Source organism: Erinaceus europaeus, chromosome 18, assembly GCF_950295315.1.
Source record: "Erinaceus europaeus chromosome 18, mEriEur2.1, whole genome shotgun sequence".
NCBI lineage: Eukaryota > Metazoa > Chordata > Mammalia > Eulipotyphla > Erinaceidae > Erinaceus > Erinaceus europaeus.
In genome coordinates, this window is record NC_080179.1 from 76,851,880 (window position 1) to 76,879,429 (window position 27,550).

General features: G+C 43.1%; 1 protein-coding gene across 5 annotated transcripts in view; it reads right to left on the minus strand.

Moving 5' to 3' along the window:
- The window catches only part of UNC13C (unc-13 homolog C), a 413,239-nt gene that overhangs the window by 48,385 nt on the left and 337,304 nt on the right, over nucleotides 1-27,550 (minus strand). For all 5 annotated transcript variants that reach the window (XM_060178197.1, XM_060178195.1, XM_060178196.1 and 2 more), the window contains 3 exons: nucleotides 20,000-20,123; nucleotides 15,908-15,964; nucleotides 11,058-11,138 (listed from right to left, as the gene is read on the minus strand). In XM_060178197.1, coding sequence (XP_060034180.1) covers nucleotides 11,058-11,138; nucleotides 15,908-15,964; nucleotides 20,000-20,123 — 262 coding nt within the window. The remainder of the gene's footprint in view (nucleotides 1-11,057; nucleotides 11,139-15,907; nucleotides 15,965-19,999; nucleotides 20,124-27,550) is intronic.

Genomic DNA, 27,550 nt, shown 5'->3' on the forward strand with positions numbered 1-27,550 from the left:
GTCCTATTCAATAAAAAAGGGGGGAGTCGGGTAGCGGGTTAAGCATACATGGTGCAAAGCACATGGACCAGAGTAAGGATCCTGGTTTGAGCTCCAGGCTCCCCACCTGCAGGGGAGTCACTTCACAGGCAGTTAAAAAGGTCTAAGGTATCTATCTTTCTCTCCACCTCTCTGTCTTCCCCTCCTCTCTCCATTTCTCTCTGTCCTAATAATGACGATATCAATAACAATAATAACTACAACAACAATAATAAAAAACAACAAGGGCAACAAAAAGGGAAAATAATTTTTTTTAATGGAAATATGGCTGCTAGTAATGCAGGCACCCAGATCCAGCCCCAGCCCCAGCCCCAGCTCCAGTCCCAGCCCCAGCCCCAGCCCCAGTGATAACTCTGGAGGCAGAAAAACATTTTTTTTCAAATTGGTATGGAAAAGAAGATTCATAGAAAGAGGTAGAACCATCAGACTTTCAACAGATTTCTCTTCACAAACCCTAAAGTCAAGAGAAAGCACATTGTCAGAGGAATATATATATATATTCTAGTAACTCACTTAAATACATTTGAGTATAGGCAAGTGTTCTTAGGAGTGAGGGACTGACTCAAAAATATAAAAGAAAGCACATGGTCAGAGGAAGGAAGGCAGGGAATTTCAGGGTCCTTAAACGATGAACTTGTGAGTGTCAATATATTGAGCTGCCCACAAGGATCACCAGAATTTATGGCAAAAAAAGTGAATGAGAACTAACACTGTGTGGGCTGAGAAGTAATCCTGTGTGATCTACACAGGCATTGACAGCCAGCTAGGGAAATAAATACTAATTCTTCCTTGAACACTAAGGAGAAGGAGAAAGGAGTTCTCCAAGGTTGTTACCCCCTCTCCCTACCAAAGGTTGGAACAGCAGCAGGGAGACCCCATATTGACATCAAAGACACTAAACTGACCTGGTGACACAGGATATAATTCCCCCCAACACACACACAACAAGATATATAAACAGGGAAATCAAACATCTTAGCTTTATCATCTCCTGCTGGCACAAAAACAAAAGTCATACTCAATGCAGAATCTGAGAAATACACAGGCAACAATGGCAGAAACTTTAACTGACCAGACATATTTGGAGAAAATGACAGAGATAGGGTTCAATAAACTCATTATTAAATTAAGATCTCAGAGATCATTTTACAAAAGAATTACAAAGTACAGAAAAAAAAAAAACACCCTGTCCAAACAGAGCTGCAAGGCAGGAAGGACAATGTGAGTGCAGTTCAGGCTGAAGTAAGAGGTCTAAGAAATAGACCAAATCAGGTGGGGGCCAGGTGGTGGCACACCTGGTTCAGTGCACATGTTATGATGCATAAGGACCTGGGTGTGAGCCCCTAATCCTCACTTGCAGGGGGAAAACTTTGCAAGTGGTGAAGTGGGACTTCAGGTGTCTCCTTCTCTCTCATTCCCTTCTCTCTTGATTTCTTGCTGTCTCTATCCAATAAATATGTAAAGATAATGAAAAAAATAGACAATCAGGTGGAGGAGAAAATATCAGTGCTAGAAGATAAAGCAACCACACTCTGAATTTAAAGTTGTTGGAGAGGAAAGGTCAGTAAATATGAAGCAATTTTCTGTGAAACAGCAAACTCCAACAGAAAGACAAATGTCAGAGTTAATGGAATCCCTGAGGAAGAATAGAGGGAGAGAGGAGTAGAGAAGATAGTTAAAGAAAATCCAGCAGGAAAATTTCCACAACTGAACAATATTCAAAACATAAAAATACAAGAAGCTAAAGTATAAAGATTCCTGAATCTAAAATGGCACACACCAGAAGACATCATAGAAAAACTATATAAAACCCAGGACAAGGAAAAATACTGTAGGATGCTAGGGGAAGGAAGAAAATCATCTCCATAGAAAGAACCATCATCTGCTCATCAGATTTCTATCACAAACCCTAGAGGAAAGGCAGGAGTGGGATGGTATATTCAAAGTATTAAAATTTAAGAATTGTTAGCCAAGAATTCTGTATCCTGCTAAGATAGCCTTGAGTGAGGAGTGAACATCTTTCCAAACATCCAGAAAATGAATTAATTTGCCACTGCCAATCCTGCTTTGCAAGAATTACCGAAGAGTTCCACATGAAAAGAAAAACCAGAGGAATTCCAGCTTTTAATGAGTTGACTATTAGCTGAGAACCTTGAACACAAATACATAAGAGGAAAACAGACACAAGAAAGGGGAGAGAAAAATAGAGCGGTATAGTCTGATGTTGGTGATCCAAAACCAACTTAAAAAACCCTAGTGTAGCTATCACAATTAGACATAATAATCAAAACAACCATAAAACCAAACACAGCACAAATAGGAAACAGATGTACAATAAGCAAGACCATTATAGAAAACCATCCACATGAAGTAACAAACAGAACCAAATAAGAATCAAGAAGAAAACAACACAGCTTCAGAATAAAAACCAGAATGCCTATAAGCAAATCACATTTATCAATAATTACTCTATTTTGATTGGCTTAAATACACCAGTTAAGCAATCCAGAGTGAGTGAATGGGTTGAAAAGCAAGACCCATATATTCTGTGTCTTTAAGAAACACACATACAAAGGAAAGATAATAAGAAGCTCCAGTGACAGCTTGGAGCAAAGCATTTCAAGCCAATAATGCAAACAAAGGGGCAAGAACAGCTATTCTAATATTAGATAAATCAGGCATTTAAGAGGTGAGAAGTGACAGACATTGACAATTCACATTGGCCAGAGGATTAACCCAACAGGAAGATATAATCATCATGAATATATATGTTCCCAATATATTGGGGGTGGTGGTGGAGAATACAGGTCCAAAAAGATGACAGAGACCCTTGTGGGGTTTGTATTGTTATATGGAAAACTGAGAAATGTTATGCATGTACAAACTATTGTGTTTACTGTCAAATGTAAAGCATTAATTCCCCAATAAAGAAATTAAAAAAAAAGAATCTTAGGAAGTTGGTGTCCTTTATACTTAGAAGAAGCTCTGGATAAAAATGGCATCTATGATAAGAGGAGAGATCTGTTATACAGGCAGACAATATACATATAATCTGTAATATACTATGTAGAGTATAGAATATTTAATATACAACATACAACATATGGTTTTCTCCCTGGGGCTCTGTCTTTGTGCATGCAGAATGTCATATTACTGGGCCAGTTGACTACTGATTCAGAGGGAGATAGAGCTAGAGTTAGAGACAGAGAAAGATGAAAGAGGTTGAAAGGCATCACAGTTGTCAGAACTCCCCCCGGATCCTTAGTACTCCTCAGTGGTGCTGAAGTTGGACCCAAGCTGCAGGCGTGGCGAGGGGCATGTACGTCCTCAGAGCACTGTCTCTAACCCACATGTCATTTTGTTTTAATATTTGTAACTCAAACCAAACCATCAAAATTCTTACGTATTTGTAGATCATCCATAATCTGCTTTTTTTTCTTTACTGACTGATTCTTCTTCTTCTAGCGTTTGCCCTTCTTCCGCAGCCAGTCAACAGCGTCAGGTTGAGCCTGATGTAAAGTTTCGAGACCTCCTTTGAATCTGGAGAGGTGGCAGTCGTTGACTATGTGGGTCATAGTCTGTCTGGAGCCGCAGGGGCAGTTCGGGTCGTCTCTGGCCCCCCAGCGATGGAACATAGCGGCGCACCGGCCATGGCCTGTTCCATAGCGATTGAGGAGGGCCCAATCATAACGTGCTAGGTCAAAGCTGGGTGGACGCTCGCAGGGGTCTGTGATGAGGTGTTTGTTCTTGACCTCAGCTGACTGCCAACTCTGTTTCCAAGAGTCTGGAACAGAGAAGTTCAGTGTAGGCATAGGGGACCAGATTGGGTGACGAGACGTCAAGCATTGGACAGGGTGGGCGAAGATATCCGCGTAGATTGGCAGGTCCGGTCGAGCGTAGACGTGGGAAATGAACTTAGATGATGCCGCATCCCGACGAATATCTGGCGGGGCGATGTTGCTAAGAACTGGCAGCCATGGAACCGGGGTGGAACGGATGGTTCCAGAAATGATCCTCATGGAGGAATATAATTTGGAATCGACCAAGTGGACATGGAGGCTACGGAACCATACTGGGGCACAGTATTCTGCAGTGGAATAGCATAATGCCAAAGAGGATGATCGAAGTGGGATGTATTGGATCGACCTTCCCGTGGTGCATCCCGTGAGTACCCATTCATTGGGGAAACTGACAATCCTTCCTAGCCGACTGAATCCACATGGATCCCAGTCACTTTCAAAGCCAGCAACAAGCAGCTCCTGACAGCTTTCAAGCTGTTGGTCCTGCTCTTCGAGTCCTCCAACTTAATGTTGAGGGGCTGTCCTTTACTGACTGATGAGGTCATGTTAATGCTTCAATGGAGTAGGAATTTGATTTCTTCTTTTTGATATGTGACTTTAGTAGATTTTTACATAGTAGCTTTTTCCCCTTTCTTGTACCTATATTATATTTGTGGAAAGCTCCTTTTTTTTTTTTTTTTTTTTTTTTCAAAACTGGGTTATCTGTAATCCAATTCATCCAACAAACTATAACTTCACTTTAATAACTGAGGTTTACCTTCGTCATAGAAACTATTTACATATATTAAAATACTTCCTACCACAACTCTTATCCTTTTTTATACACTGGATCCAAGTATACTGGATCTTCCTTCTGCAGTATGAAGCATCAACTTTTCGTTTTTTAATACAATGCTATCTGTTACTAGTGATTTGACAGAGGATTACAAAACGATGAACTTTCTTGTGCGGTGGGGGGTGGGATGTCTTCTCTTTCACCAATAATCTGAAGTTGGGAATCTTTAATCTGAAGCCTCAGTACTTGCTCCCAGCCTGTCTGCTCCCTCTAATCCTCGCTCTCTGCAGGACGTTCCTTGACGTTTCAGCCGGGTCCACATCTTCTCGGAGTTCCCTCATGCTTTTCTTTAATTCACTCTTTAAACTTCCCAACTTCCTTCTCTAGGAAGCTTTCCCTAAACACCCCCAGAGAAACAACCACCATTTCTGCACCCCTAGCACTGTGTCCTACTCCCTTTCAATTTTTATCAACTATATATACGTTTGTTAAAAAAATGAGCTTATAACTCATTTTAACTGCTTTTGTATTATTCCCTATAGTTCCATGGACAGGGTGTTCTAAATGAACGCTCTATTTATTTATTTATTTATTTATTTTCATTTTAATACTTTTTATTTTAAAATAATTTTTATTTATAAAAAGGAAACACTGACAAAAACCATAGGATAAGAGGGGTACAGCTCCACACAGTTCCCACCACCAGAACTCCATATGTCCATCCCCTCCCCTGACAACTTTCCTATTCTTTATCCCTCTGGAAGTGTGGACCCAGGGTCATTGTGGGTTTTTTTTTTTCCATTCGTCTTCTTATTCTGACTCCTCCTCCTTCCCTTCTTCTTCCTCTTCCTCCTCTTCTCCTTCTTCTCTGGCTCCTCCTCCTCTCCCTCCTCCTTCGTTTTCACTATGAATATTGTCATTATTATTACTGGGGGGGAGGTTAATGCTTTAGCTGCAGTTGCTGACATATGGGTACAGCCTCTCATCTCCCCATGACAGGTGTCTGCGTTACACTCTTACCCACGTAGGTCCTTTTCCGTCAGGTACCAGGACCCCAACACCCTCCTCGTCCACTCTTTTCCCCTTCAGATTTCTTTCCTTTGGTGCAATGGATCACAGTTATTTATTATAAAAATGAAGTGAATGCTTTCTGAATGGCAGTTCTTCAAATCAGGTTGTCTACTTTATGCTTCCCAGAGCAACTGAATATGAAATAATGCAAAACACTTCTAATGCTATAACTGAATATGAAATAATGCAAAACACTTCTAATGCTATAACTGAATATGAAATAATGCAAAAACTAATGATATAACTGAATATGCTCGGAAACAGTCACAAAGATGTTTTCTGAATAATGGATGACACACTGAGTAAGGCCCTTGTCAAGGTGAAATCTCAGACAAATAGCATTGCCTTCTCTGGTATTCATCTGAAGTCTTGAATACTAGAAGCAATGTTCTGTAGGTTCAGTAAAAGGGAACCAGGTAAATTCCAAAGCTATCTTGAATATATATTTATCTTGAGTTCAAATTCTTTCTTTTATACCAAGGAATTAATATTCCACATATCCATTCTTTTTATAGTACATTATGTCTTTGACAACATGTATTGTTTCTATATAATGTCCAATGTATCTGCAACATACTCTGAAGAACACTATGTTCTTCATAAAGATTTTGTTCCAAGTAAAGATTTTTCCAGGGAAATGTAGAAGGGCAGCAACAGGAAAACTCACCAACAGTTTTTCCTCTTGGATATGTAAAACCTGGTCATAAAATATTTGGAGAATTGTTCAAGATTCAAGAATTTCCTCAGGTCCTAGGTCAAGAATGTCTGCATTGGCCCTCATTGTACAACAATGGTAGAAACTGCCCTGCTCTCTGAAGGAAGGCTGAGTCAACATACTCTACCACTCAAGGAAGACGGGTCCTGACATGAGTGCAGCCTAGAATGTTCCTAGCTATGACCATGGAGTGTGAGTTTGGGGATACAGAGGTCACACAGGTTCCTGTGCTAAGTATGAATAGACGTGGGCCCTAGGTCAGATCCATGGGGTAAACCAGTGAGTGGTATTGATATATTTTCCCATATTTTGGAGCTACCCTCTGCCCTGATCCAGCGCTCTAGTCCTATTCCCAACTCTGACACCATCTTGCCAGACAACTCTGTCAGTCCACCTGCATGTTAGCTATGGGGCTCATGCAAAAATTAGTAAAGACATGGGACCCTTGGAATATACCTAAAGCAGACTTCCTAGCTTCTTCCAACATGGAAACTCAAAATTGCATCTGCTGTATTCTTACCTCTAGGCTCCCGATTATTAAACAATTTGTTCTCTTTTGTATCTTAATTTTACTTACTTATTTATTTGTTTATTTATTTATTTTTACCAGAGCATGACTCAGCTCTGGCTTTGGATGGTACCAGGGACTGAATCTGGGACTTGAGAGTTTCAGGCATGAGAACCTTCTTGCATGACCATTATGCTATCTCCCCACACTTAATTTTTATGGCCACCAAGTTGCAGATGCTACCAGGAGGCCAACCTGACTTCCCTGGGCAGATGACCTCACCAATATGTCCTGGAACCCCACCTCTCCAGAGCCCTGCCCCACTATGGAGAGAAAGAAACAGGCTTGGAGTGTGGATTGACCTATCAACGCCATGTCTGGAGGAGAAACAATTACAGAAACCAGACCTCCTACCTTCTGCTCCCCATTAAGATCTTTGGTCCATACTCCCAGAGGGATAAAGAATAAGGAAGCTTCCAATGGAGGGGAGGGCATGTGGAACTCTGGCGGTAAGAAACGTACCACTCTTATCCCACAATCTTGTCAATCAAGTTAACTCACTAATAAAAAAAAAGAATGTATGCATTGGGAAAGGTCCCGCTGTTCTGTGTGAAAGACCCTCACATTTCATGGGCTCCCACACCAGTTTTATCGAGATCTGTGTTGTAAACTCAAAAGCTCAGTTGGGAAAAACTGTTACACACACCGTCTATCAGAGATCTAGTAAGAATAAAAATGTTCAAAGTTCCTGTCTATCTGAGAAATCTGAATCCAAACAGGACGAGATCACCTCACAACTGTGAGAATGGCGCACATTAAAAAAGGACAGAAGTAACAAGTGTTGTATAGGAGGTGCTGAAAATGAAACCCTTCTTCAAGTTGGTGGGAGTGTGAATTTTTTTCCATAGACTTGTTGGCCATCTGAATGTCATCTTTACTGGAGAGTCTGTCCAGATTCTTTCCCCATTTCTTTTCATATATATATATATATATTTGTAATTTTATTTATCTTCCCTTTTGTTGCCCTTGTCTTTTTTTTTTTATTGTTGTTGTAGTTGATGTTGTCGTTGTTGGACAGGACAGAGAGAAATAGAGAGAAGAGGGGAAGACAGAGAGGAGAAGAGAAAGACAGACACCTGCAGACCTGCTTCACTGCCTGTGAAGCGACTCCCCTGCAGGTGGGGAGCCCGGGGCTCGAACCGGGATCCTCATGCCGGTCCTTGCGCTTAGCGCCACCTGCGCTTAACCCGCTGCGCTACCGCCTGGCTCCCCCCCCCCCCATTTCTTTTCTTTTCTTTCTTTTTTTTTTTTGCCTCCAGGGTTATTGCTGGGGCTCGGTGCCTGTACTACGAATCACTGCTCCTGGAGGCCATTTTTCCCATTTTGTTGCCCTTGTTGTGCTTGTTATTGTTATCATTGCTGTTGTTGTTGGATAGGACCGAGAGAAATGGAAAGAAGAAGACAGAGAGGAGGAAAGATAAAGACACCTGCAGACCTGCTTTACTGCTTGTGAAGCGCCTCCCCTGCAGGTGGGGAGCTGAGGGTTCCAACCGGGATCCTTATGCCGGTCCCTGTGCTTTGCACCACGTGCGCTTAACCTGCTGCGCCACTGCCCGGCTCCCATCTTTCCCCATTTCTTAAACAGGTTTTTGTTGTTGCTGCTGTACTGCAGGGTCTGAGTTTTGTGAGCTTTTGATGCATTTTGGTTATTAGATTTCTGCTGGATGGAGAGCTTTTCTTCTCCGGCTCAGTAGGATGTCTGTTTTTGTTTGTTTTTCCCTTCCAGGGTCACTGCTGGGGTACGGTGCACTGTGAACTCACCATTCCCTGGTGGCTAATCTCTCTCATTTCTATTTTATTTTTAATAAGACAGAGAGAAATTGAGAGGGGAGGGGAGGGTATATATATATATATATATATATATATATATAGAGAGAGAGAGAGAGAGAGAGAGGAGATAGACACCTGCGGTCCTGCTTCACAGCTCTTGGAGTCTCCTTACAGCAGGTGGGGACTTGGGTCTTGAGTCTGGGTCCTTTTACTTGGTAATGTGTGTGCTCAGGCAGGTGAGCCACCACCCAGCCTCCAGTAGGGTATATATCTTGCTGACGGTTCATATTGCAGTACAAGAGATTTTCTGGTTTTCATTTGTTGTTTTTTTTATTGTTGGGCTTAGTCTGAAGACATTTTCAAAGCAGCCATCACGGAGTATTCTGCCAATGCTCTTTTATACATATATTTTTAAAATTTACTAGTAATTTGCTATTTATTTACAAAATTATAAGATAACAAGTGTATAATTCCATACTTTTCCCACCACCAGGGTTCTTTCTGTGTACATATTCTTTCCACCAGAAACTGTAGCAGCATGTTCTTCCAAGATCATAGTTATGAATTAACTATTATTCATGTTATTTCTATTTATATAATATTTGCCCACTTTTCCCTATGGTTCTGCCTTTTCTTCCATTCTAAGTCACACCTACTATTTTCTGACTATCGGTCCTTTTCTTTTGTTTTCTTTTTTCCTTTGGGTCCTGATGGAATTGGATTTCAGAGCCCTCTGGTCATCTTCCTCTATCATTTCTCCACTTCTAGGGGTACGAAATAAAATTCCTATGGAATGCAGAAGGTAGAAGGTCTGGCGTCTATAATTCCTCCTCCACCTGATCATAGATATTAGAAGGTTGATGCCGATCACTAGCCTGTTTCTATCTTTCCCTCGAGGGGTAGGGGTCTGGAGAGGGGAGATTGTGGGACACATTGGGGGGGGGGTATTTGCTCAGGGAGTTCAGGATGAAACTGCAGGAGCAGTCTTCTACGTATTTTTATGGACACTCCGCCAAAATTGAGTGAAATAATTTGATACTGAAGCAAGAGTACTGACAAGGTTTTGTTGTCCTTTCCAATATCTGTCAGTTACTAGCAATTCTGTGACCTGAAACAATTTACACCTCCTGATTCACCATTTTTATACCTATACAATGTGAATTATTATCCTCAATTTTCTTAAAGTCCTGGATGCTTATAAAGATGACACAAAATTATATATATATAGTGTTTGAAAAAGAGTGCAAAGCATTTTTCTTTCTATTGCCTATAAATTCTCTAGATTTCTCCTTCATTTATCACTTTCTTTTGCCAGTTTATTTCTAGGAATAACAGAAATCATAATGGGGAAGGCTCAGAAGACTTAGTCCCAGAGGAATAAGATAGGGGTCGATTTTCTTACTAGGTCATGCGTTTCTGTTTGCTTCTAAAGAACAAGATAACCCTCTGATGATGAGACTAGGTGGAAAGGTCACCACAAATAATTCAGACATCATGTAGGATAGTTGAGCTTTCAAGTATAGATGGGGGTTTCATCGGGTGTCTGTAGGCGGTGGTCATGTGGATTCCACCCAAAGATTAATTCTTGAGTGTAAGGAAGAGATGAGCTTGTCCATTTCCATGACCGCTATTCTTTATTAATTTTCATCCTTCAGTAAGCCTTCATGTACGAATAAAAATGATGCACACACATATATGAGGAACTATTCAAAACCAAACACTCCCACATTGCATGCTGAGATATGTTGAGCCCAGACTACCATAACTTGGGCTGATCTTTTGTCATAAAAAAATTGATGGAGGGACCCATCAGATGGCCTAGTGGATAGTGTTTGAATCACAAAGACCCAAGTTTAAAACTTAGCATCCCATGTGCCAGAGTAATGCTCTTTCTTACTCTTACTTTTGCTCTTTCTCAGCTAGAAATTAAATCATTGCAGTAACAAAGATCCAGGAAAAGATTGACATTTTAAGATCAATTTCAACAGGCATGGAAAACAAGAAAGGAAATTAAACTCAAATCCTCAAAGGCATTTCTTCAACTGAACTTTCATGGCACTTGTTTCTCTTTTACAGTGTAGGCTACGACCTAAGCCTTACACGCGATTTCTAGAGAGAGGCAAAACAAGCAAGCAGGAGAGCAGAGGCATGGAGCAGAACAAGACCGGGGCGGGGATGGGGGCTTAAGCCGATGTCCCTTCGCTCGCGGATCCTTAGACGGCAGAGCCCTGGAAATCTCTACCCAGCAGTATCTTTTTCTGAGGACATGGAGGCGGGGGGTGGTCTAAGGATACAGATTCACGGATACAATGGTCTTACCTTGACGGTAGCCAGGACCACCTCCACTATGGAGCACTGTCTTGGTGTTAGTCCTCTGGCATTCTCACCAGTCATGTGCTCCTGGAAACAAAACGAACATGGCTTATAACATAACTAGCTAGTTGATTTAATGATTTTTTTCTTTTCTTTAAAGAGTTTTTTTTCTTGCCATGCAGGCTTTTTTTAAAAAAAATTACCTTTATTAATTTATTGGATAGAGACAGCCAGAAACTGAGAGGGTAGGGGGTGATAAGGAGGGAGACAGACACTTGCATCACTCACTACCCCACCACTTGTGAAGCTACCCCCCTGCAGGTGGCGACTGGGGCTTCTAACCTGGGTCCTTGCACATTGTGACTTACGACGTATTCAACAGGCGTACTGCCACCCAGACCCTGGAGATTATTTTCAAACAAAATTTAGCTACTCTCCATATATCAACATTTTCTATTTGAAATATACTCTTCCTACAGACACATTTTAGATGACCATTTTGCCTGATTTTTACTTAGAGTAGCACTTTGACAAACAAGTAGTTTTATTTTTCCCCTGCAAGTTAATGTTTGAGCAAAAGAGAAAAGCACTGAAAGTAAGTGTCACAGTGTGTTGGTCTGCTTCTAATTCTGCTTCTAGAAACCCCTTCTCTTTCATTTGGTTTAATCCCCCCTGCTGAACACTATTCTATTTACATAACTAAGCACCGTCCTGCCTGCAGGGCACTGGTTTCATCCCCACTGGTTCACGATGTCATTTTGCCCCGCCCCCTCTTATAGTCACCCTGATCTGCACCAGTCACTTTTCGCTCCACCCTCTCTGCGTCACATCCTGTTTCCGCCCTACTTGGCGAGTATATATAGGATTGTGTTTTTAGTTTAGTTTAGTTTTTAGTTTAGTTTTAGCTTAGTTTGGCTTAGATTATGCTGCGTCCAGCATGAATAAAGAGATACTGTGTACAACCCAGCCATGAGTCCCTGGTTGTCTGACAAGAGTGCCGGGCTAGCTTCGCGGGTGGGAGAGAGAGATGACCAGAGACTCATGGCTGAGCTGGGAAGCAGTATCTCTTTATTCATGTGGAATGCAGTGCAATCTAAGCCATCTCCAAAAATGGAGATACTATATACTAATTACTAAGCAATACCGCTTCATGCATTTCACAAGAGCACAGAAGACACTGAACTGAAAGAACATATGAACCCTGATGTTCTCAGAAGCATTACTCACAATAACCAAAATGTGGAATCAACTTTTCCTGAAAACATTACGAATCAGCCTACTGTAAAACCCAGCAATTCTTATTTTAGGAGTCTGTCCCAAGAACAGAGAAACACCTATTTGAAAAGATCTATGCAGACCTATGTTTATGGTGATGCTTAATTATAGCCAAATCTGGAAATAAGCTCAGCGTTCAACAACAGATGAATGGTTAAAGAGTTGCGTCATAGACACACAGCGGAATACTATATAGCTGTAAGAAATGGTAGCACATTCCATTGTTACAACACAGAAGGAACTAGAGGGAATAATGTGAAGGAAGATCAGCCAGACGGGTACCAAAGTGATCTCACTCACTGATGGGTTTTAAGAAACAGAGCAAAGAACAATGCAGGGTGAATCTCCAACGGTGTATAGTCTGTCAAGCTGATTTGGGGACTCAAATGGGGGAACAGGAAGGCTACTAAGGGGAGGTAAGAGAGCTAAGTCTCTAGGTAGAATAAGATGATGGTTTGGCTGAGCTTAAGATGCACTAATACATGTGTGTGGGAAAGATGAGGCAACAAAATCCCGCACGTCAACATTTCTTTAGTAAAGTGATATTAGAATTAAAAAAAAAATAGAATCAAGCTAGAGGCCTACTGACATGACGTATATTCAATAGAACACTGTTGCCCCCTCAAAAAAAAAGAAAACAAGAATGCTGATGTCTTATTAAAATACATAAAACAGTGTCTTCTGGGACCAGATAGATGGAATTTGCTGTAATTATGCTAAGTGAAACATGTCAGGAAGTTATAGACAATTCCTGGATGGTTTCACTAGCTTGTGGAAGCAAACAAATTGACAAAATTAAAATATAAAACTAACTCAGGCTACTAGTGGTTACAGGATGGGTGGAGGAAATAAAGTGGGAGGGAGGAATGGATAGAGTGAGTGTGTGTGTGTGTGTGTGTGTGAGTGTGTGTGTGTGTGTGTGTGTGTGTGTGTGTGCGCGCGCACACCCTGTAATGATACTAGAACTCTGGTATTATTCTAAATGACTAAAATGTTGCTCAGAGTTAATAAAAACAATGTCTGCCTCATGGAAAACATAATTATTGATAGATATTATAATGTTATATTAGAAATTATATGTTTAATCACCTAGATCTATAATTTTAAATACAATTATTTCCAGAAATAGTTTTCTAAAATTGCACACTAACTCATTCAAATAAGAGAGCCTCTGAAAATGGTTAGCAATGAGTTCTTGCCCACTGGATAACTGTTCCTACAAGATTCTGAGTTCAAAGGGTGTTAGCAGAGCCAGGTGGTGGTGGACTTGGTTGAACAGAGATATTACAATGTACAAGGACCCTCGTTCAAATCCTGACCCCCACATGCAAGATAGGAAGCTTCACAAATGCTGTAGGCATAACTCTTTCTCTCTTTCCCTTCACTCTCAATTTCTCTCTGTCTCTATCCAAAATAAATGAAATAAAACTATTTTTAAAAAGTCTCAAAAGATGTTAGCTACAGAGACAACAGTATGGCAGGCTTGTTACTGCAGTGAATCAGACAAGGGGAGAGGGGGGCTGGGACATGGTGATAGGATTCTCTAACATTGTTTGGGTTTCTAAACAAACAGTGATGGAAACCTGAGTTACCCTGGGGCCGGCCGTACCATTTCATAAAGCAGTAAGTCCCTGTTTTGTTCATGTTGGTCTGGCTTTCCATCACTTGAAACTGCAAGTGCTCTTGTTGATTTACCATTCAGCTCAAGTGGGTAAAAGTGGAGGCTATGGTGTCTGATTCCTTTTTTTTTTTTTTAGTTTTTTTAAAAAATATTTTATTTTAATTTTTTATTCCCTTTTGTTGCCCTTGTTTTATTGTTGTAGTTATTATTGTTGTTATCGTCGTTGTTGGATAGGACAGAGAGAAATGGAGAGAGGAGGGGAAGACAGAGAGGAGGAGAGAAAGACAGACACCTGCAGACCTGCTTCACCGCCTGTGAAGCGACTCCCCTGCAGGTGGGGAGCCGGGGGGCTCGAACCGGGATCCTTACGCCGGTCCTTGTGCTTTGCGCCACCTGCGCTTAACCTGCTGCGCTACAGCCCGACTCCCTTTGTCTGATTCTTTATATCTGAAGCTAGATGTGTGGCCGCAGCCGTTTCTTTTTTTGTAATGAAAACCTGTGTTATTTCCCCTGAACTGCATTATATGATAAAGCTGTGCATGGTATAGATCTGTATTTCAAAGTAGGGACTTAAACATCCCAGAGAATTAATAAGAGAAAAGAAAAATGAGATATTGATCTAACATTCCAAACCATAGATTCCCAATGGTATCTCCCTCCCATGTCCTTTCCCAACCATTCACAGCACTGAACACCCATGGGAAATACTTTGCATGGCAGTTTTACTCTCTGGGTGGGTCATTAGGTTTTAATTTTTTTCCCCGTGAATAATGAACAGAAAGAAGAAATGCAGGTAATAACATAGGAAACTGACATCAGAGGACACCTACTTGGTCCCAAGTGAGGAAGAATTCTGTTAGATGGATATTCTTACCCCGTGTTATAGACACAAGACACTCCACTCTGAACAACCCCCTGGAGGAGACAGCCCAGCTCCTTCTGGAGATGGGAGACATTAACTAATGTAGCCTTACAGCATTGCTATAAATCAAGAGTGATGGGAGTCGGATGGTAGCACAGCGGGTTAAGTGCATGTGGCGCAAAGCGTGAGTACTGACATAAGGATCCCGGTTCGAGCCCCCGGCTCCCCACCTGCAGGGGAGTCGCCTCACAGGCGGTGAAGCAGGTCTGCAGGTGTCTGTCTTTTTCTCCCCCTTTGTCTTTCCCATATCTCTCCATTTCTCTCTGTCCTATGCAACAACAACGACATCAATAATAATTACTACAACATTAAAACAAGGGCAACAAAAGGGAATAAATAAATATATATAAAAGTGATTTTTTTCATTTTACAAATACAAGTGTAGATTAGAAAAGCTAAATTCTTTGGCCATCATCATTTAGTTGGAAGCAGTTGAGGTAGAATTTGAATTAAGATCAGAAAAAATACCTCACTTGGATAGTTTGCTGCCTCATTGTGTGTGTGACCCAGGTTCGAGCCCAAACCCTACCATGCTGAAGGAAGCTTTGGTACTGTGGTGTCTTGGATTCTCTCTGCCTTCTCTGTCTCTCTAAAAAAAGAATATATGAACTATAATAAACTCTATCTGAAACCCATGTCCAAGTCGTGCTGCATTCTAATATTTAGAACTAGAAGAAATACAACGTAGGTAAACTTGGGGACACACTGTGTTAAGTGAATCATTTGTAGACGGATGGACAATATGTCTTTGAACCAATTAACTTCTTATACCTCTAGGGAGAGAGAGGGAGAAAATGTCAGAGCATCACTTTGGCACATATGACACCATGGATCGGACTCAGGACCTCAGGCTTGAGGGTCCAATGCTCTGTCCACTATACCACCCAGCAGGCTGGGGTCATCCTTGAAGCAGAGTGTGACATTACAGCTTCTCAGCACCAAGACGCTCCACTCCATGCTGCTTGGCATGCGGTGAGTTGCCTCAGCTTCAGCTAGGGCATGAATTACACAGACAACCAACAATTCATGGGTTATTACCTTTAATTTGGATAATTGTCCAAGATCTTTAGCTGCAATAAATATCATCTGGGGTCCCTAGAAATACATAGAAAAAAAAGAGAGAGAATTTTCAGTCTCGAATCCTTCAGTAATAGTCACAGTAGAGAAGTGGTTAGCAGGTGAATCTGCTTTAGTGTTATCATCACATTTACAGCGTTTATACCTGATGGCCTTGATTTGTCTACGCTGAGTTTGTGTCCAGTATATCAGGCACTGCTAGCAAAGCAGCTTTCATTAAAAGCATCTTGCATCTGAAAGGACTAAGTCTGAACCACTGAGTGGTTCACTGCAGCTACTGTAGTCAGTGCGATGCAGTATGTGGTTCAGATCAGTGACTTTACATTTTGACTCATTCATTTTGCTATAGGCATCTCCTTCACTGCAATCCTTCTCCTCCAAATAAATCATGGTCGAGGTGTCAAGAAGAAAAGTTCACTCGGACAGTGCACAGCTTTGCTGTGTGTGTGATCCACTTTTAAACCTGGACTTGAGTGTTTTGAAAGAAGCCTCGGTGCCGTGGACTCTCTCACTGTCTCTATTAAAAATCATAGCAAAATTTCAAAAGGCAGATCAGAAGAAGGCCGAATTGCTTCTCCTAAAATGTTGTAAGTGCTATTAGAGATTTCTCTTCTTAATTTCTCCCTTCTCCAGACAGTTTTTTTTTTTTTAGGATCTCAAGAATCTAGGTAAAGTTTGAAAAATATTGGAATAAACATCTAATGCTCTACTAGGATAAAAAAAGAGTTATATCTGTTTTTAAAGGTGAAAAAACATATGAAAATTTACTGTTCAATAGTAACCTAGAATATTTTCACAGTAAAAAATAAAAATGACTAAAAAAATGACTATTCTCCATTTTTTAAAAATCAGGAGCACTGCTCAGTTCTGGTTTATGGTGGTGTTGGGGATTAAAAATGGGGCTGTCGGCCCTTCAGGCATGAAACTGTTTTTGCATGACCATTATGCTATCTCTTTAGCCTTATGCTCCAAATTTCAGTGGAATTATATCTACTTGAGATGGTTCATGACAACAGCAACTCAGTCTAGTTTTGATAATATTTTGCACTCGACACCCATCACATTATTATTATTCAAAATACTGCACAGCTCTGGCTTAACGGTGGAGCAGGGGATTGCACCTGGGACGTCAGCGCCTCAGAAGATAGTCTTTTGTATAGCTGTTCTGCTATCCCCTTCATCACATCACTTCCATGTATGAACCTCAGCTTGCATAGCGCAACACTTTACCATGTGTTTGAGCCACCTTCACACTGAGGGCAGCGCCAGCTGTGCAGCTTCTTTCATACACTCTCTCCCTCACTCTGTATCTCTGTCTCTGTCTGAAAAAAGTCAACCCAGGAAGCTTACTAAAACCAGTGGTCTGCCTCTGGCGATCCTAATATACCACAAATAAATCTCCAAGGAAGCACTAGATAGAGTTGTGGGCTGAGACAGAGCCTGAGTGTTGGGTTCTGAGCACAGGGTGGGGGAGCTGCCCCAGTGAGAGGCAGGCAGGCAGGGAGCATGTCTCTGCAGAACGTCACTGCACTAGTGTGACGCTGCCCCCTACTCCCTCACCCTGCTTTCCCTTTAGGAAATGAAAATGTCTTTCACTGTCACTCAGCTCAGGGCCCTTTCCTCGTGTGCTGGTTTTCTGGCTCTTCTGTGACACTCAGAGCCTCTCAGCTAGGGAAATTCATACATGAGCCCAAACTTCAGGATTATACTGACACCATCCCCCTAGCAGCCAATTACACAACAGCTACCTGCCATCGAAGGCTCCAGGAGCGTGGCTCAGGGGTAGAGCATTTGACTGCAAAGACAGTCATTCTATAATATAACAGAACACGCAGGCCAGGGAGATAACATAATGGTGATGCTGAAAGACTTTCATGCCTAAGGCTTTGGGTACCAGGTTCTATCCCCAGTATCAGAGTAAGCCAGAGCTGAGAAATACTCTGGTAATAATAATAATAATAATATAAAACTAAACATTAATTTTCTTTTGTAAAGTGTTCCAAGGTACAGAGATGCATGCTTTTGTTGAGCTTAAGCAGTAGTTTTTCTACCCAATGAGTGGTAAGCTATGACTTTGTTTCATGTCATGCATGCACATTATAATAATTTTATAGCTTGTAAGTTACTACAATTCCCCCCCACACACAAAATGTGTGTGTGTGTGTGTGTGTGTGTGCGTGTGCTCTTTGTCTGCATAATTAGATACAGCCTAGTAATCCTGAGATCTTAGTCGAATGGTCTAAAAAAGGCATCATAAATTCTCTAACAAGTTAGACTAGACCAAAGAAACTTGGTAATCTAGTAGAAAGGCCCAAAGAAGACAGACCCCATAAACCTAATACTGATTTGGATACAACAAGTGATACTCAATGATTGAACAACTGGTAGAAAGTCCAAGCTCTTCAGATAAAGGAAGATTACAAAAGCTGGATACAGGCAAGAGGCTGGGTCACTTAATGACGACCCTTTTGGCCAATACCAGACCACCCCATCATCTGGGGCTCTAGTCTGGGAATCTGGATTCCCGCACAGGTACGATGGGCCTAGACCTCTAATAGGACCCTCTCTCCACCACCACTGGTCACTCCCATCAGCAATGTTATCATAAGCTTTCTAGTTGGGCCTCTCCAGGAACTTATCCTGTCTATAAAGTATCAATGGTAAGGACTGCCTCATTTTCTGAAAGGAGGCTGGTTCATCCTACTCTCCCCCCCCAGGAAGACTGGTCCTACAATGAGTACAGACTAGAGTCTTCCCAGTTAGGACCATGAACTGTGAGCCCAGACCAACAGGGACTCAAAGGTTACATAGGATCCTAGGCTAAATAAGAATATATATGATGGGTAATATATATGATGGGTCAGGTGATGGGTAAAAAGTTAATTTTATTCATGGGTTTTTTTCAAAATTGAGTGCTACTTTCTGCCCTAATCCGGCTTTCTAGTTCCATTCTCAACTCTGACAGATGCCATCGTTCCAGACAATATTTTTGTCCATCTCCATGTTAGCTACCAAACTCAAGCAAAAACTATGAAACTCCTAGGAACAAAATCCCCTGTGGGCATGCCTAAAAAGACTTTCTAGTTTCTTTCCACCCTAAGACCCTTTTCTCATTTGCTCTATTCCTCTTTGGTTCCTGGTCATTAACTATTTTGTCCCACCTTACATCTTACCACTTTTTGGCCACCGTGTTGCAGGTGATATGATTGTATCCTGACTCTCCTAGGCAATGACCTCACCAATATGTCCCTGAATCACCCCTCTCCAGAGCCCTACCCCACTAGAGAAAGACAGAAACAGGCTGGGGGTGTGTATTGACCAGATAACACCCATAACGTCCACATCCAGTGGAGAAGCAATTACAGAAGCCAGAACTCCCAATTTTTGCAACCCCCCAAAAGCATTATGGACTTATATTCCCAGAAGGGGAAAAATGATATGGAAAGATGGTCATAGGGCTCTGAATCAACTCTGTCAGGACCCAGAGAGAGCAGAGGAAAAAAGGAAGGACACTCAAAAGTAGTAATAGAGGTAGGTGTGACTTAGAAAGGAAAAGAGTGAAGGCCATAGGGGGAAAAATGGGCACATATGTAAATATAGACAGATTGTTACAAAAACAATAGTTAACCCATATCTGAAGCCCTGAGAAAACTTCTATAGCTTCTAGTGGAGATGATGAGGATACAGAGATTTGGTGGTGGGAATGGTGCAGCATTATAAACCTGTTATCTCATAATTTTGTAAATCAATATTAAGTCACTAATAAAATAAAAAAATCATATTGGACTATGATACATTTTTCTCCAAAAGATAAACTTTCAAATGTCAAATAAGACAAATTTGACAGCCATTGCCACTATTTAAAATTAATTTATATGGGAAAATGCCATTTCAGTCACTGTTAAAACAAAGCCAACCAAACTTTTTCTCCCAGAGTGGATTTAATTAGGACTTCATCTCCATCGAACTCATTCACTTCATCAGAAATGACGAAAGGGGTTTGGGAAAGGAATCACATGAGAGTTTCCCTACTATTTAGCAATAAACACTTACAGTTTGATCTGTCAGAGGAGGGAGAACAATTTGCTTTTCTATTTTGTTAAGGACTAACTTCCAGAGCTCTTTCAAGACTCGCTTCAGGACAGTCTTCTCACAGATTTTTGCTGAAAGACTTAATCTGAAACAAAACATAGCAGGGCATCAACTTCCTGTGCTTATCAGAAATTTATCCTCTTCAGTACTGAAATCCCAACAACTGAATAGAACTTTACAGTTTCAAGTGCTCTTTTATTTACTGAAAAAAAATATGATTTCAAAATAAGTTTCATTTCATTGTGCATTAGATAATTTACCACTCCATAGAAAGTGAATTTAGAGTAACCCCTTTCTTGAGTGGGCCCTCAAATCAATGTCAGAACTCCCAAATCATTTGTCTTCTCTTTTCTTAAATATGTTATTTGTTTTATTTTAATGTGTGTGTGTGTGAGAGAGAGAGAGAGAAAGCGATCACACTTCAGATATATTTATTTTAATGTGTGTGTGTGTGTGTGTGTGTGTGTGTGTGTGAGAGAGAGAGAGAAAGCGATCACACTTCAGGTATATTTATTTTAATGTGTGTTTGTGTGTGTGTGTGAGAGAGAGAGAGAGAGAGAAGGCGATCACACTTCAGATATATTTATTTTAATGTGTGTTTGTGTGTGTGTGTGTGAGAGAGAGAGAGAGAGAAGGCGATCACACTTCAGATATATTTATTTTAATGTGTGTTTGTGTGTGTGTGTGAGAGAGAGAGAGAGAGAGAAGGCGATCACACTTCAGATATATTTATTTTAATGTGTGTTTGTGTGTGTGTGTGTGTGAGAGAGAGAGAGAGAGAAGGCGATCACACTTCAGATATATTTATTTTAATGTGTGTTTGTGTGTGTGTGTGAGAGAGAGAGAGAGAGAGAAGGCGATCACACTTCAGATATATTTATTTTAATGTGTGTTTGTGTGTGTGTGAGAGAGAGAGAAAGCGATCACACTTCAGATATATTTATTTTAATGTGTGTTTGTGTGTGTGTGAGAGAGAGAGAAAGCGATCACACTTCAGGTATATTTATTTTAATGTGTGTTTGTGTGTGTGTGTGAGAGAGAGAGAGAGAGAGAAGGCGATCACACTTCAGATATATTTATTTTAATGTGTGTTTGTGTGTGTGTGTGAGAGAGAGAGAGAGAGAAAGCGATCACACTTCAGATATATTTATTTTAATGTGTGTTTGTGTGTGTGTGTGAGAGAGAGAGAGAGAGAGAAGGCGATCACACTTCAGATATATTTATTTTAATGTGTGTGTGTGTGAGAGAGAGAGAGAAAGCGATCACACTTCAGATATATTGATACAGAGAGAGACCAGAGCGTTGCTCAGCTCTAGCTTAAGGTGGTCACGCCAGGGCTTGATTGAAACTGGGACCTTGGGACCTCAGACATGAAAGCCTGTTTTTATTTATTTATTTATTCATTTAGCCTCCAGAGTTATCGCTGGGGCTCGTTGCTGGCACTACAAAGCCACTGCTTCTGGGGGTCATCATTATTGGATAGGACAGAGAGAGAAACTGCGAGAGGAGGGGGAGATAGAGAGAAAGAGAGACACCTGCAGACCTGTTTCACCACTTGTGAAGGAACCCCAGTCCCACCCTGCAGGTGGGGAGCCAGAGGCTCAAGCTGGGTCCATGTGGAGGCCCCTGGGCTTAGTCGTGCTCTGTGTTCTTAGCCCAGTGCACCACTGCCCAGCACCTTGTTCCCTTAGCATCAGCACAATTATTGCTGGGGCTCTGTGCCTGCATAACTCTACCATTTCTGGTGATCACCTTTTCTTTCTCTTTTCTACTAGTTTATTTATTTATTATTTGTTTAGGCAAAAGACAGATGGACGGGGAGACACCTGCAGCACTGTTCCACTAATTGTGAAGCTTCTCCCTTGTAGGTGGGGACTGGGTTTTAACATCCCCACTGACATGTTCACTCAACCGGTGTACTACCACCTGGCCCCCCGTTTGTTACCGTTAAGATTCCAAATTTACTAGTTGTAAAACCTTTGATATACTTCTTGCAATTTTTCCTCATGCTGAGAAATGAAGGTAACAAAATCTAGTATTTTTATGCCAACTTAGTTGAAAGACCACTTATCATCTATTAATAGAACTATCTGAGGAATAAAAACAAAACAAAACAAAAATCAGGTGCAACAAGGCTAAGTCAGGAACATGTCCAAGTAAGTAAAGCTGGTAAGAGTCTCTTCCCCCAAGTTCACTCTCTCCAGGGATGCCTCCTGCTCCTCTGTTAAGTGTTCATGCAAGTCCGGCCACAGATGAAACTCAGGCTGCAGACACAGTTACTGAGGGCACCATGACGCGCGTATAGTAACGCCTGCCAGGTTGCTTCACAGAGGACCAGAGATGGTGTGCATATAGCAGGAGAGCCTGCCTGATTCCCCACAGTGCTGCTGAGTATTCTGCATCCTTTCAGACCCAACTCCGAATCTACAGTCTGGTTCTGAGTGAGACAGAGTTGACTGTCTAATATTGACAGATATACAGGACTAACGGTAACTGATGTTCGAAACTAAACTGAATATTGAAAGCTATGGCTGACAGTTGGCTCACCCAGTAGAGAGCACCTTTTGTTTAAGCTTTCTTTTTTTCAATATTTTTATTTATTCCCTTTTGTTGCCCTTGTTGTTTATTGTTGTTGTAGTTATTATTGTTGTTGTCATTGTTGTTGGATAGGACAGAGAGAAATGGAGAGAGGAGGGGAAGCCAGAGAGGGGGAGAGAAAGACAGACACCTGCAGACCTGCTTCACCGCCTGGGAAGCGACTCCCCTGCAGGTGGGGAGCTGGGGGCTTGAACTGGGATCCTTATGCTGGTCCCTGCGCTTAGTGCCACTGGTGCTTAACCTGCTGTGCTACCACCTGACTCCCGAGAGCTCCTTTTCACGTGCAAGATCTGGGTTCAAACCACCCGGCCAACACATAGGAACACTGCAGAGAGAAGCTTTATGAATGGTGAAGGGATGCTGTGGCGTCTCTCCTCTGCCTCTCTATTCCTCTCAGTCTGTCTCAGTCTCAACTATCTAGAGCAAAGGGAAAAATATGCCTGTTGGGAGTGGAGGAACCACGCATATAATGAACCACAGGCATAACCCTATTGGCAGAAAAAATATGAAAAGCATGTGATGTGTGAAAGCCAAAGAGATTTATAATATAATATATACTATATTTTCTTTCTTTTGTTGTTGTTCATTTGTTTCTTCTTTTTTCTATTAAGACAAAGTGGGAGAGAAGCAAGGTGCTAAAGCAGAAGAGACCACAGCATTGCAACTCCCTTCAGTGTGGTGGTGGCCAGGCTTGAACCTGGGGCATGCATACGGCAAAGCCAAGCAAGTCCAGTCGGGGTACTTGACCATGCTGAAGTATTAATCCTCCCCTGTAGCCTGGGAGGGGCTCAGTGCTAACACATTCCCATGCTGAAGTATTATTCCTCCTCTGTAGCCTGGGAGGGGCTCAGTGCTAACACATTCCCATGCTGAAGTATTATTCCTCCCCTGTAGCCTGGGAGGGGCTCAGTGCTAACACATTCCCATGCTGAAGCATTATTCCTCCCCTGTAGCCTGGGTGGGGCTCAGTGCTAACACATTCCCATGCTGAAGTATTATTCCTCCCCTGTAGCCTGGGTGGGGCTCAGTGCTAACACATTCCCATGCTGAAGTATTATTCCTCCCCTGTAGCCTGGGAGGGGCTCAGTGCTAACACATTCCCATGCTGAAGTATTATTCCTCCCCTGTAGCCTGGGTGGGGCTCAGTGCTAACACATTCCCATGCTGAAGTATTATTCCTCCCCTGTAGCCTGGGTGGGGCTCAGTGCTAACACATTCCCATGCTGAAGTATTATTCCTCCCCTGTAGCCTGGGAGGGGCTCAGTGCTAACACATTCCCATGCTGAAGCATTATTCCTCCCCTGTAGCCTGGGAGGGGCTCAGTGCTAACACATTCCCATGCTGAAGTATTATTCCTCCCCTGTAGCCTGGGTGGGGCTCAGTGCTAACACATTCCCATGCTGAAGTATTATTCCTCCCCTGTAGCCTGGGAGGGGCTCAGTGCTAACACATTCCCATGCTGAAGTATTATTCCTCCCCTGTAGCCTGGGTGGGGCTCAGTGCTAACACATTCCCATGCTGAAGTATTATTCCTCCCCTGTAGCCTGGGTGGGGCTCAGTGCTAACACATTCCCATGCTGAAGCATTATTCCTCCCCTGTAGCCTGGGAGGGGCTCAGTGCTAACACATTCCCATGCTGAAGCATTATTCCTCCCCTGTAGCCTGGGAGGGGCTCAGTGTTAACACATTCCCATGCTGAAGTATTATTCCTCCCCTGTAGCCTGGGAGGGGCTCAGTGTTAACACATTCCCATGCTGAAGTATTATTCCTCCCCTGTAGCCTGGGAGGGGCTCAGTGTTAACACATTCCCATGCTGAAGTATTATTCCTCCCCTGTAGCCTGGGAGGGGCTCAGTGTTAACACATTCCCATGCTGAAGTATTATTCCTCCCCTGTAGCCTGGGAGGGGCTCAGTGTTAACACATTCCCATGCTGAAGTATTATTCCTCCCCTGTAGCCTGGGAGGGGCTCAGTGTTAACAAATTCCCATGCTGAAGTATTATTCCTCCCCTGTAGCCTGGGAGGGGCTCAGTGTTAACACATTCCCATGCTGAAGTATTATTCCTCCCCTGTAGCCTGGGTGGGGCTCAGTGCTAACACATTCCCATGCTGAAGTATTATTCTTCCCCTGTAGCCTGGGAGGGGCTCAGTGCTAACACATTCCCATGCTGAAGTATTATTCCTCCCCTGTAGCCTGGGAGGGGCTCAGTGTTAACACATTCCCATGCTGAAGTATTATTCCTCCCCTGTAGCCTGGGAGGGGCTCAGTGTTAACACATTCCCATGCTGAAGTATTATTCCTCCCCTGTAGCCTGGGAGGGGCTCAGTGTTAACACATTCCCATGCTGAAGTATTATTCCTCCCCTGTAGCCTGGGAGGGGCTCAGTGCTAACACATTCCCATGCTGAAGTATTATTCCTCCCCTGTAGCCTGGGAGGGGCTCAGTGCTAACACATTCCCATGCTGAAGTATTATTCCTCCCCTGTAGCCTGGGAGGGGCTCAGTGCTAACACATTCCCATGCTGAAGTATTACTCCTCCCCTGTAGCCTGGGAGGGGCTCAGTGCTAACACATTCCCATGCTGAAGTATTACTCTTCCCCTGTAGCCTGGGAGGGGCTCAGTGCTAACACATTCCCATGCTGAAGTATTATTCCTCCCCTGTAGCCTGGGAGGGGCTCAGTGCTAACACATTCCCATGCTGAAGTATTATTCCTCCCCTGTAGCCTGGGAGGGGCTCAGTGCTAACACATTCCCATGCTGAAGTATTATTCCTCCCCTGTAGCCTGGGAGGGGCTCAGTGCTAACACATTCCCATGCTGAAGTATTAATCCTCCCCTGTAGCCTGGGAGGGGCTCAGTGCTAACACATTCCCATGCTGAAGTATTACTCCTCCCCTGTAGCCTGGGAGGGGCTCAGTGCTAACACATTCCCATACTGAAGTATTACTCCTCCCCTGTAGCCTGGGAGGGGCTCAGTGCTAACACATTCCCATGCTGAAGTATTACTCCTCCCCTGTAGCCTGGGAGGGGCTCAGTGCTAACACATTCCCATGCTGAAGTATTATTCCTCCCCTGTAGCCTGGGAGGGGCTCAGTGCTAACACATTCCCATGCTGAAGTATTATTCCTCCACTGTAGCCTGGGTGGGGCTCAGTGCTAACACATTCCCATGCTGAAGTATTATTCCTCCACTGTAGCCTGGGAGGGGCTCAGTGTTAACACATTCCCATGCTGAAGTATTATTCCTCCACTGTAGCCTGGGAGGGGCTCAGTGCTAACACATTCCCATGCTGAAGTATTATTCCTCCCCTGTAGCCTGGGTGGGGCTCAGTGTTAACACATTCCCATGCTGAAGTATTATTCCTCCCCTGTAGCCTGGGAGGGGCTGAGTGTTAACACTTTCCCATGCTGAAGTATTATTCCTCCCCTGTAGCCTGGGAGGGGCTGAGTGTTAACACTTTCCCATGCTGAAGTATTATTCCTCCCCTGTAGCCTGGGAGGGGCTGAGTGTTAACACTTTCCCATGCTGAAGTATTATTCCTCCCCTGTAGCCTGGGAGGGGCTCAGTGTTAACACATTCCCATGCTGAAGTATTATTCCTCCCCTGTAGCCTGGGTGGGGCTCAGTGCTAACACATTCCCATGCTGAAGCATTATTCCTCCCCTGTAGCCTGGGAGGGGCTCAGTGTTAACACATTCCCATGCTGAAGTATTACTCCTCCCCTGTAGCCTGGGAGGGGCTCAGTGCTAACACATTCCCATGCTGAAGTATTATTCCTCCCCTGTAGCCTGGGAGGGGCTCAGTGCTAACACATTCCCATGCTGAAGTATTATTCCTCCCCTGTAGCCTGGGTGGGGCTCAGTGCTAACACATTCCCATGCTGAAATATTATTCCTCCCCTGTAGCCTGGGAGGGGCTCAGTGCTAACACATTCCCATGCTGAAGTATTATTCCTCCCCTGTAGCCTGGGTGGGGCTCAGTGCTAACACATTCCCATGCTGAAGTATTATTCCTCCCCTGTAGCCTGGGAGGGGCTCAGTGCTAACACATTCCCATGCTGAAGTATTATTCCTCCCCTGTAGCCTGGGAGGGGCTCAGTGCTAACACATTCCCATGCTGAAGTATTATTCCTCCCCTGTAGCCTGGGAGGGGCTCAGTGTTAACACATTCCCATGCTGAAGTATTATTCCTCCCCTGTAGCCTGGGAGGGGCTCAGTGTTAACACATTCCCATGCTGAAGTATTATTCCTCCCCTGTAGCCTGGGAGGGGCTCAGTGCTAACACATTCCCATGCTGAAGTATTATTCCTCCCCTGTAGCCTGGGAGGGGCTCAGTGCTAACACATTCCCATGCTGAAGTATTATTCCTCCCCTGTAGCCTGGGAGGGGCTCAGTGCTAACACATTCCCATGCTGAAGTATTACTCTTCCCCTGTAGCCTGGGAGGGGCTCAGTGCTAACACATTCCCATGCTGAAGTATTATTCCTCCCCTGTAGCCTGGGAGGGGCTCAGTGCTAACACATTCCCATGCTGAAGTATTACTCCTCCCCTGTAGCCTGGGAGGGGCTCAGTGCTAACACATTCCCATGCTGAAGTATTACTCCTCCCCTGTAGCCTGGGAGGGGCTCAGTGCTAACACATTCCCATGCTGAAGTATTACTCCTCCCCTGTAGCCTGGGAGGGGCTCAGTGCTAACACATTCCCATGCTGAAGTATTACTCCTCCCCTGTAGCCTGGGAGGGGCTCAGTGCTAACACATTCCCATGCTGAAGTATTACTCCTCCCCTGTAGCCTGGGAGGGGCTCAGTGCTAACACATTCCCATGCTGAAGTATTACTCCTCCCCTGTAGCCTGGGAGGGGCTCAGTGTTAACACATTCCCATGCTGAAGTATTATTCCTCCACTGTAGCCTGGGTG